The sequence below is a fragment of the Dysidea avara genome, chromosome 8, assembly GCF_963678975.1.
Source record: "Dysidea avara chromosome 8, odDysAvar1.4, whole genome shotgun sequence".
NCBI lineage: Eukaryota > Metazoa > Porifera > Demospongiae > Dictyoceratida > Dysideidae > Dysidea > Dysidea avara.
Genome location: NC_089279.1, coordinates 31,932,851 through 31,945,502, shown reverse-complemented (window position 1 = coordinate 31,945,502; position 12,652 = coordinate 31,932,851). Strand labels below are relative to the sequence as shown.

Here is a 12,652-nt window from a genome sequence, read left to right as displayed (position 1 = left end):
AAAGAAAAAAGATAGGTTATACAAATACAAAAAGAAGTGAAATCTAATCCTAAACAGCCAAACTGTAAAAAAAGAGTGCGGCCCTCAAAAAGGCTATGGTGAAAAAAGATGTGAATCCAAGGTGGCAGCCAAGAAATGGCTGTGATGGTAGGTTAATGGTAAAAATTTTACTAACAACAATTCAGGTGAATTTTGTGCCAAGACCAAGCAGCACCAAATTCACCTGAATTCTTATTAAAATTTTTACCATTAACCTACCATCACAGCCATTTCTTGGCCATCACCTTGGATTTAACATCTTTTTTCACCATAGCCTTTTTGAGGGCCGCACACTTTTTTTACAGCTTGGCTGTTTTGGATTAGATAACATATACACACACAATATTACCACAGAGGTAGATGCTAGTTTTTGGAATATCTGCTGCTATAGATCAACAAGTTGCACTTATATATTCAAGTAATGAATATTACTGTGGCTATAAACTAAGGCTCAAACAAATAACCGGATATTTGGAATAATGTGGTATTCGGGAAAAAAATTAGTGGTGACTGTTCACACCTCTGCATGTTAACATGAACATTATCATAGCACAGGTACGCACATGTTGACATGTTTTGGCTATTAAAAACACATTTCTGTTGGTATTTCTATGCCAATAATGCAATACCAAGTGACTACGTTAATGAATTCATCAATCACTGTAATGTATAAAAGAAGTATCTAGTATAATCACTGTCAATACTGGGATAGTTGCTGACTACATATCAAGACATTCAAGCTGAAAAAGGAAATATCTGAACTGAGTGACTACCTTACAAATAACACTGTTTACAAACCAACCTGCAGAGTGATTTCACAATGCTTTTGTTTCTTTAAATCGCTAATGTTCTGAGGGTTAATGGGTGTCGAGATTTTGGAATGCCACTGGAGCATTCCCTTCCAAATATCTGCCATTCGTTTTGCCATAGAACAAGAAAGTGATTTTCAACCTTAAAATGACAAACCTAAACATCATTTGATTTCCTTCTGGTATAGCTCATTTAAATCGTTACTCGCTGCTCTTTTCAAATCTAATTGTGAATCTGAGGTATCTATCATGTGACATGGGGTATTAAGCCATATATTACATGGTCCCGAAATGCCCTATACAAAATGTTTTGGGGGATTTTTTAAACCGCTTTGATTTAGGCCATTTTGACGAGCCTAAATTTCATGAATTTGAGGCTCTTTTAACATCATTAGACTCACAGAGAGTTGCTTTACACATATTACAACACCCGACTCAAGGTGAGTGGTACACAATAACTTATTTCACTGTTAATAGTTCTTCCAATACAGATGTACTGGACATGCCTGTAACAGCTGTTATTTTTGTCATAAACAAATGTATAGCAAATTTCCAAAATGTCTTGATATGTTTGACACTACATGACAAGTCTGTACAGAAACAAAGTAAATAGTCAAGTTTTTATTAGCACATTTCGTTTAAGCCTTACTAAAAGCATACATCTTTGAAATCAGATAGTTATACAGTACTTTCAAATGCTTTATGCGCACTGAAATCGACTCACAATTATCTAAATTCTGTATTAGCTAGAGCTCAGTATACATACATATGTATATAGTACCATGTATTTTACAGATGTAGAAGGTTCTCATCATTCTGAAGAGGATTCATTACCTATTTGCATACCTGACCAACCAGAATCTGATGTCACAAGTATGGATTGTATATGAATATGCATGCATAGTTGGACACATGTTTTAGGTGCCAACTCTCTAACCACCACAACCGCCATATGACGGTTTCAATATACAAACGCCCATGGCATCATATTCTTAGCGCTCTGTAACTTTATTCAAGTGTTTTAGTAGCCCCTGCACTTATCCTGTAGTGGGCATGCCCTTAAATGAACGGGAGCAGGGATAGGCGGCCTCTTGTGCACTATCGCATGGTTATATGGTGTAATTTCCTACTTTCAGAATTTTGATAACCACATTACTAATGAAGAGAAACAGTTAGGAGAGGGATTATATGGTTGGAGTGGCATGTTGCTACCTTTGTACGCCTTGAAACAGTGACCCCATGCCTGTATGTGCATGCGCACTTGCTCAAAACTAGACTTGGAGATAATTGTTTCAACTGTAACCAGTTTATTGTATTATATAAACAGTGCTAGCTTGTAAAGTTGTGAAATTTCATGTTTGGTTTCACTTAGACCAATTTTTGCACTTTATACTTAGTTATATACCGTAATGGCTTTGTGGTTGCTCTTGCTCGAATTCCTTGTTCTATAGCAAGTATAGTTATAAGATTATATGGTATGATGTGTGAGTTATAGCAGTTTAGAAGCACTAGATTGGAGCCTCTGGCAAAGAGGGGGTTATTAAAGGTTTTTCTAACAACTTTAGACAAGGTCAATAAACAAAATAGGTAATTAGTTAATAAGCCCTTGAGAAATGCCATAATATGAGTGTAAGAATGTTGCATAATAGCTGCTAAGCCAAATGTCTTTATTCCATTTCTAAGAAATTCACAGTTCAGTTTTACAAAGAATGGGAACTAGATGTGTGTAATAATAACTATAAAGTTGTTTGTTGTGGCCCAAGCAAGCTGCCTCTTCACTTTAAATTATTCTCCATGCACAATGTGCTTTATACCAAATCTTCAGACTTTTAACATTTATTGATGAAAGCCTTTTCTTATGCAGTTTCACAAGTGTCTGCTGTCTTATAAATTTGAGTGGCTGGTGCATTCTTGGCTAACCTCTCTCATTTAGTGCTATAATCAAGTCAATGTTGTCATATAAATTATATTATTGACAAGTATAAGAAAAAATTGGGAATTTTAAAGTAGATTAGGGACAATGTATAATGCTGCAATAAAATGCACAGTAGGGATATTCACTTCTTATTGTTTTACAGTATTTGGACATTACGTACTACTCCGATCCAGCTTGTTTCAGTACTTTTTATTGCAGCATTATATTGCACAGTAGGGATATTCACTTCTTATTGTTTTACAGTATTTGGACATTACGTACTACTCTGATCCAGCTTGTTTCAGTACTTTTTATTGCAGCATTATACATTGTCCCTAATCTAATTTAAAATTCCCAATTTTTTCTTATACTTGTTTGTGAAGTTTTTTTGCAAGCTCATGACCACTAAATATCTGCTGATTTACTCACAGCACTATTATACTAGATTATGACTCATACAATAACAACTGATCAGTGGGTGTGGCTCTACATAAGCCTGCAGACAATAATGGACGTGGATTCGTGCATATTTACATGGGCGTGGCTACCATATGTCTACAGACAGTAATTTACGTAAGTGGGCGTGAATTCGTGCATACCTACACACTGACGAATGGACGTGGCTACCATATGTCTACAGACTGTAATTTACGTAAGTGGGCGTGGCCCATGAAAGAAGCAGAGCTACGCCATGACGTGCGGTAACACATCCACGTTTAATTTAGCATGTAGGGTCAGACCCGAATAATCTGTAAAGCAGGACCTGGATGACCCGACTTGGTTTAACATTAATTGTTACTAATTAAAATATATTTATTGACTTACACATTGCTATATAGTTCGCCGTGAGTTGCTCTCTCTGATCGATATCAACAGCGAGTCTGACGTATGCGTGTGTTTTTGGTACAACCGGCGACCACGAGTATTCGAATAGTTTGATGCAATATACACTGATATGGAAGCCGTACTGTAGTCTATTAACACTCCGCGGTAGAACCTTGACTGATGGCCATGGTAAAGAAGGATAAAAGGTAAAACAATAGCGCAAGCATTGTATGTTTATCAATATACCAAGGGTTTTTCTTAAGCGATCTAGAAATGTTTCTGTGAAAGAATTAGGGCTGTAGCTGTAGCCAGTTTTCCGCTACGCTTGACTGAAGGTGTCAGGCAGGCAGGCAGTAGAAAATTCCATTGACTAAATTTAAAAAAAAATTCTGTAGCAACTTGATGGAAACGTTTCGGGTCGATCTGAAGACACTTTTGGGCTTGGTTTTACCCAACCAATGCTGTCATGTCGTTGTGAGGAAAAATCGCGGCAGGTTTTTGGGTTATATTATATCATGGATCGCCCCCACACCTTCGATGTCCCTAATATACAGTACTATCGTACTGTATGATAATTCAATGTCCATATTCTTTTACCTCTTTGCCTTGGTTAATGTTTTGGAGTTATAGGTAAAATTTAATGGGCTCAATAGTGAAGGGATGTCCACTGTACTTAGTAAAAGTATATATATCTAACCCGCTAAGTGAAAACCCAACTTGTTTGCATTATTCTGTTTTTGAGATAAATGCCATTGGAATACATTTGGGTAAAAAACACGATAAATTTATACACGTTTTAATTGCTTCGGTAAACAATGAAAGAGAACACAAATTGAAATATCTGATTCATCTCACTCGATTTGCCTTTTCATGGAGAGTAAGAATAAATCTGTTTCATTTCTGTATATGTGACTGGATTTTGGAAAAACGATCCAAATCGCACATTAGAAGTTTTGAGATAAATGGTTTTAAACAATTCAAGCCAGCATAACTTCCCAAGGATAGCAAGCACGCGTATGAAATTTACACAAATGATGCATCAATCTATTACCTTTCAGGCCACTTCCAGTACTTGGGGCTGCTTGTAGAGTTTCCCGCCAAATAAGATAGAAAATCTGAGCAGTTGGATGAGCGAAGTAGTATCACGAGTGCCCTCAAAGGGGTGGGGGGTGGTGGAGTGGGCAAGGGTTAGACCTCAAAATGGAGGCAGACCACCATTGGAGTCCAGATACGAGATTACAGGGCTGTGCTGGCTCCTTAGTGGCTGATATGTAGCAAAATCTACAAAACAAACATCTGGCCAACATTATCAGGCTTTCCACCAGTAAACCACTGGTAGGGATGCGGCGATTATGCCGGCGATTATGCCGGCATAATAGGTATGTGTGTGAATCAGGAATTATGCTAGCATTTTGAGGTGATTATAAAGCTTTAACAGTAGGAAAATCTGCAGATTGCACAATTCCGTTAAAAAAGATCGAGATACTCTAATAGAGCAGTCAGAAACTCTAATAGAACAGTCACTGAATATTATTTACTCTAATAAAGCAGTCACATTGAAACGAAATACTCTAATACAGCAACCAACTAAAGAATTCAAGACTATTTGAAGCTTAAACATCAATGAAAATGGTCTGATACAGCAATAAACTGGCATTATTAGCCAATTATGGTGGCATACTTTTGGGAATAATGGGAAATTCTCAAAAGCATAATAGGTGATTTTTTGAGCACTGCTCAAAAGCATAATGCTCAATTTTTGGAGCATAATAGCCTCATGCCTAACCACTGGTTCTTGCCAAGCCATGTCCTAAAACTGCCACTCGAGTTCTACACACCACCCAGAAAAGACGTCTGTTGACACCAGCCTCGAGTAGTTTGAGTGGTACTGAGTATCAAAACTACTAGTACAATAGTGTAACTATATATCCACTGAGGTGTTAGTTTGATTTTGCCTGATGTGCGATTTGGATCGGTTTGTAAAATCTGGTCACATATGACAAAGCAAACGTGATGTACATGTGTTTGTTTACATTGTGGTAAAACATAAGTTTATTGTCACCATTCCTAAGCTTTAACAACTTTTTTGCTTAACAGCATGTGTGGATATAGGCTTATAACTGAATACCCCAGTTCATGGAGAACATCGTGGCACAAGTCCCAACTCCGTAGCCTGCTGCACAAATGAGCACCTGTAATTTATTTTCTATTTAGGCACCGTACTGTAAAAATCAATTGCTTTGCTCCTCTTGCTATAACTCCAAAAGTACTCACCAGATAAGACTGAAACTTTCCCATTGTTTTTCCCTCTTGACAATGAAGAGGTTGCAAAATGAAGTTTGAGAAAAGTGCTAACAAGTCAGGTTATCCCTCAGCGGGTCACACATATAGCAATACGTATATACATGGTTCCAGTGTATGGTTGTGTTTATGCTAATTATGTTGCAATGATTTGTCCCAATTTTAGATCCTGGAAACAGACCATTACTATACGACCCAAAATAGCAGCTAACTGGATAATTTTGTGCTCCAAACAGTTACATCATTGCATACATAATGTATACGCACTTATTGTAACAATGTACTAGTGTATGGCTATCTAGGAACACATATATATGTATAGTTATATATAGTCACACACTGTGTATTTGCATCATACTAGCATAATAGGAGTGCCTTAAGTAGATTTTGAAAAGTAATTTAAATGTGTGACTGGATTTTGGAAGAACGTTTCAAATCGCATATTATAAGTTTTGAGATAAACTAGAGAATTCAAGTCAGAATAACTTGCCAAGGTTAGCAAGTATGTGTATGAAATATACACAAAAGATGCATCAATCTATTACCTTTCAGACCACTTCCAGTACTTGTAGTTTCTTGTAGAGTTTCCCACCAAATAAGATAGAAAATCTGAGCAGTTGGATGACTGAAGTAGCATCATGAGTGCTCACAAAGGGGAGGATGGTGGGGTGGGTGGGCAAGAGGTATAGACTTCAAAATGGCCAGTCATGAGATTACAGGGTTGTGCTGGCTTCTTAGTGGCTGATATGCAGCAAAATCACTAGAAAAATGTTTGGCCAACATTATCAGGCCATCCACCAGCAAACCACTGATTCTTGCCAAGACAAAGCCAGAAACTGTTGTTTGAATTTACCATGCCACCAGAAAAGATGTCTGTTAAAACCATTCTCAAGTAGTTTGAGGGTCAAAAGTATTAGTATGCTAGTGTAGCTATCCACTGGTGGCGTTAGTTTGATTTTGTCTGATGTGCGATTTGATCATGAATTGGTTTTGTAAAATCTGGTCACATGTATATGCATGGATTTAATTTCTTGATAGGAATTACATGCTACATAATTAACTATAATAAGTAACTGGGCCTGCAAAAACAGGGCATGTGGGCACAAACTACACCCCATCATATAACAGATCATATCTCAGTGCTGGAATAGAATGCTTGTAATCTACAGTGTTGGGCAAGTTACTTTGTAAAAGTAACTAGTTACATATTACATATTACTTGCAACTGAACTATTTAGTTACAGTTACATATTACCCAAAAAATAAAGTAACTATAATAATATTACATAATATATTACTTCATGTCCACAGCCTTAAGCTGTCACGTGTGAAACTACCACCTTATCACGTGATATGATTGCGTTGTTGGACAATGTGCAAATCTTGGTTATAAGTAAGAAGCTGGTGAATAAGCTTCATTCAGTAGGCTTCATTACTTCGTTGTGGCTAGGCATTACTCAGTGGATTACTAACGAGGTTAGTAACTTCGTTACTTGTAGTAATAATATTACGTAATATCAGACTTGTTACAGTAACTATATTACTTAGGTAACGCGTTACATTTGACTTGAGTTATATTACCTGTTTTTATAGCGTATTTCATTATATTACTTAGTTACCACAAAAGTAATAATATTATGTAACGCGTTATTCCCAACACTGGTAATCTATAACTTTTAGTATAAAGTCAATTAAATGTTTAAGATAGACTAAAAATTGCATGACCATAGTACAGTGACAAAAAAAGTTATGGGCGATAAAAGTTTGAAAAAAGTAGAATTTTATGTACTTACATGCCTTGTTATTGCAGGCCCGGTCATATAATATATAAAATAGTACTACTATAATATAATATTAGTTACTAGTACTGCCTACAGCTAAAGTGTTGTCTACTATAGCTAGCTATAATTATGTATAAAAATGCATGAAACTGATTTCTAAAATTCTTTCATGCAAATGTCATGATAATCAATCTTTGCATCTTTTGTCCTAACCTTTTAAAAACAGTATAGGTTTGCAGCAAAACCTCTGAATGTCATAGTTCTGCAGAAAGTGCAAAAAGAACATAACAAATTTATAATTATCGCAAACAAGCCTCAATTATAATTATAGGGAGAAAGACATGTATAGAATTTATAAACGGAGAAAATTGATCCAGAATCCTCAGTCTTAATATGTGACTGGATTTGACAAAACCAGGCTTCCACACACATCCAATTCTTTGACTTTAATTGCTTGTAACTTTACCAGTCAGTATGCTATTCACTTACAAGATTCTGTCATTGCTTTATGCAAATTTTCATCTGTTATTCTGTCATTGCTTTATGCAATAACAGGTGAAAAGTTGAAAGTGATAGTATATTCCTACATTGAATTATGGTCCTTTAAAGTCACAAATTTGGATGAGTGTGGATGCCTGGTTTTGTCAAATCTGGTCACACAATTATAAGGTCAGATTTGGGTTTCAGTTTTAAAAAAAAAATCACAATTAGTTTTGCAAATGGATTAAAGCACTTAATACCTCTACCAAAAGTGATGCCTCATGACCACCAATGTATAGCTGTATCATAATAAAGTTAATGGAGTCAAAGCATAATTCATGCAAACATTAATAATGTAAATTTGCAATGCTGCATGTAGTTACAACTTACAAGACATGTTACTCTCAGGGCAGACTTCCAGGATCTGTATTGATACCACTTGATTATGTGGAGGCATAGTAAATTACAGTGACACATACAGTAATTCCATCAGAGTGAAATTGTCGATATAAGGTCTGTGCCATGACTTAATCAGATTAGACGCATCAAGTTATACAAGTAAAAGTGACTGATGACAATGTTCTATAATACTGGCTCAGAAATAAATTGGATCAACAACAGCTATAACTTGGCCTAATTCATCTCAGCACGTTCAGTCTTTTCAATCTTTGAATACCATCTTGCCCGTCTTCCAGGGCCCCCACCTCCCACCCTTCTGGAGCTCGCCTGATACAGACAACCTCGGTTTAAAAACTATCTAAAATGGCAGGAAACTTAGCTGTTGACTACTTCTTCAGTGGATGACCAGGAAGGTAAGAAAGTGTTGTGAAACGTGTGAAAATTTGGTATGCGTAGCTATACAACCATTGGCCAGCTACAACACACTGAATATTTAAAACCGACGTTTCTCGATACTCAGTTTTAAATGGGCGATAAGACCGGTTTTCCCAGAGACAGTCACATTTGTGTCTTGTCTTTGGGGACCTATGGCTGTAACCATTATTATGTAGGCATCCCACTGTGTCGACAGGTCTTGCATGCACTGCTACATCTACATAACTTGTCTGCATTGCAAAATCTGCTATCCCATGCTGCCTTAATTATTTTCTTCATTAATTTCACACCTTTTTTATCACTTTGGAGAGGTGTGGTATGGATGTTTGATGATGGAATCCCAACTGTCGGGCAAATGCTTGAAATTCTTTAGCAGTAAACTGTGGATCGCTATCTGACCACAACACATCTGGAATAGCAGTCCTGTTAAACAGTTCTATGAGCCCAGCAAACATGTGACTGACTATGATGTCCCTTCCCATATTGCCACTTGGCCAATTTGTGTGGCTGTCCACAATGAGATAATACTCGCATGGTATCAGAAGTCAGCTGCAATCTCCTGAAATGACCAGGCTTGAAAATAATTGGCTCCTTCAGCTGTGCTGATATATAGGCAGTCCTGACATTGCTTATCATCTGGTCTACACCATGGTCCTTGCCTGGCCAGTATACTGTTAAGTATGTCTGTTGTTTTGTCCATATGGACCCCTGATGAGCCTCGTGAAGCTGTGATAGCACCTGTCTACACAAGGTCATTAATTTGACTCCTGAAATTAAACTTCAATTTTTTTGTAGTCATGAGGTGTATAGGTATTGAGATTTCAGGTGAACATGTATTATAGATGGTTTTGCATGTAATCCAAATGAAAATGCTAATTAGGTTCTTTTTCGATGGAAAACCCAAATCTGACATGGTAAATTTTTAGATAACAATTATGTTTAGATGAATGGAAGCAGTTTTATTCATGACACAGATTTTTTATTGGACAAGAAACCTCTAAGCACATTTTAGAAATAAAAAGTCCTTATAAGGATTTGTTACAGAAAGTTTTTGTTTAAACATTCTTTATCTACCCTATGACAGTATTTTCATTGTAAAAAGCCATCAGAGTTGTGACCTGCAAAGGACTAAAGTAGTTTTAGTACAGCCTTTTCTTTTTAGTTCTAGAAACTAGAACTAAACTATAATTACAATCTATTTAAAAAACTGGAACTATATACTAGAAAAGCCGGTGTTATTTTTAAGTGTTTGAATAAGAACTAAACTAAAATTTAGCTTTATAATAATTACCAATACTAGAACTAATTTTATAAACTAAAACTTTAGTACTACAACTGCAACTGTTGTGTGAGATTTAGCAGGAGCCTGATTGTTGAACTTACTATAATTTATGGTACATTAAAGCCTGACTTTGAAGTACATATTAAGATGCATGATATAACCTTTTTAAGAACAAACATTAGGGATGCCATGACATAGAGAAATTTTTATGGCACATGTCATAGAGGTTTATGTTGTGACATGTATGTCACGACAAAAGCAATTCTTAAAGTTTCACAACTTAGCTGTTACTTATGAAACTGTATAGCTACGTATTTTGATTCGAACATGCAAAAATATCAGAATATTCAACAACCAACATCGCTCATACTTATTTGTCAATTTTTCTCATATTTATTGCATCAAATTTGTCCAAAATGAATGGAAAGGTTTGCATTATTAGGAGATATTTATATCACGACGTAAAGAAACCTATACAGTGGAACCTCAGTTATCCGAACCCCTTGGGACCTGGAGTGGTCCATAAGTCTGAAAAGTCCGTATCTCTGAAACTGTGTATAAATAACTTTTAAAATAGCATGAAGAAAAGTTTTAAAAATATCAGTATTTTTAACTACTCTAATAGAACAGTTACTACTCTAATAGAGCAGTCATTTCCGTGGTTCAGTTAACCGAGAATCCGGATAAGTGGAGTCCGGATAACTGAGGTTTCACTGTATCATATCATGGAGCTTTATGTCATGACATGTCGTATGTCACGACTATTGTGGCATTTCTACTTTCCATTACTATCTGGAGTGATTTGTGACATTGTAGCAACCACTGCTCTGGTGCAAACAGTAATTTCTTCTGGTGGAGAGGTGACAAGGGAGAAACAAAATTGTGCAACAGACAAAAACTTAGAAAGAGAGATCTTATGTAGAAGTAAGAGGTATATTGTTTAGGTAGGATGTTTTTTAAATCTTTGATTAAATTATACTTCTCAAAGTAGTTTTGGATGATAGTTCATTACACCTAGTTATTGATCATTTTTTTTGTAAAAGCAATGAATAAGTATGACGAAGTATAATTCTTAGCATCAGTACTGTACAATCACTACGTAATACTTAGTAAATGGGAGGTACTATAATACTAGCTAAAATTGTTTCAGCCATGGATACTAGAACTAATTCAAACTATTATTGTTTCTAACAAGGAACACTAGAACTAATACTAACTAAAATTGTTTTAAACAATGAATACTAGAACTATATACTAACTTTAAATAATTCTGGCAACTGAACTAGAACTGTACTAGAACTGTACTAGAACATTATACCTGTACTAGAAAAACATTAACATATAACTGATTATTGACTTCCTATAACCGATTGACTACCAATTAATTGGCTTAATGGTTATTTTTAACAGTGTTGTTAAAATCAAACATGCTGTTTGACATAAGATTAAATGGAAAGACTGGCTTTGTGATGTGTAATTCCTAACAAATAAGCAATAAACAGTCTCCTTGTTCATTTATGTATCCTCTTTATGACCAAAACTGTAGACAACTCTGTGGTCATGTGAGCTGTTGCATACATAGCCCAATTATCAATCACCTTCAACAATTATTGATTAACCGATTATTGCATAACCAATTCACAGCTCTACAATAAAATAATCATTTGTCCTGAATTTCTTCTGCTTGTGTCTTAAAGGCGTAGCTATCTAGCTTATGCAATTCTAGGGAATTTTCAACTAGAGTAGGGACCATAGTACATTGATAAAAAGTACTTAAACAAGCTGGAGTAGTGCATGATATTAAATCACAGTAAAACAATAAGAAGTGTTATATCCCTGCTGTGCACTTCCATTATGGTATCTTGAGCACAGTAGGGATATAACACTTCTTATTGTTTTACTGTGATTTAATATCGTGCACTACTCCAGCTTGTTTCAGTACTTTTTATTGATGTGCTATGGTCCTTACTCTAGTTGAAAATTCCAAATTTTTCTGTGTAATTGTTTAACTTTTTTTGTAAATAATTATAATGACTGGTGAACCCACGCATACCTCATCCACTGCTTGAAGGTTCTTAGTTTACGAATTTGTTAAGCTGCTTTACTGTAGTTGTACCCAGTTATACATGTCAGTAACTTTAAGTATATGGAACATAATTGTTTTACTAAGTTTTAAACTCTCAGTAAACATCAGTGGATGCAGGTTTACTGAAAAGCTACTAAAATTCCAAACAATTAAAAGTTCCATATACTGGGGATATACCACTCTAGTAAACTAAGAAACTTCAAGCAGTGATCTGAAATGGTGCCACATGCCCAGCTATATTAATTATCGTCTGGAAAGTTAATATCCATTATTCTTTGTTGTCAGCTATGTTCAACCCGT

General features: G+C 35.8%; 1 protein-coding gene across 1 annotated transcript in view; it reads left to right on the top strand.

Moving 5' to 3' along the window:
- The window catches only part of LOC136264545 (uncharacterized), a 50,901-nt gene extending 44,602 nt beyond the window's left edge, over window positions 1–6,299 (top strand). Inside the window, exons 12-13 of the mRNA XM_066059316.1 lie at window positions 1,644–1,721; window positions 6,056–6,299. Of these exons, the coding sequence (XP_065915388.1) occupies window positions 1,644–1,721; window positions 6,056–6,093 (116 nt within the window). The 3' untranslated portion in view covers window positions 6,094–6,299. The remainder of the gene's footprint in view (window positions 1–1,643; window positions 1,722–6,055) is intronic.
- Window positions 6,300–12,652: the final 6,353 nt, after the last annotated feature.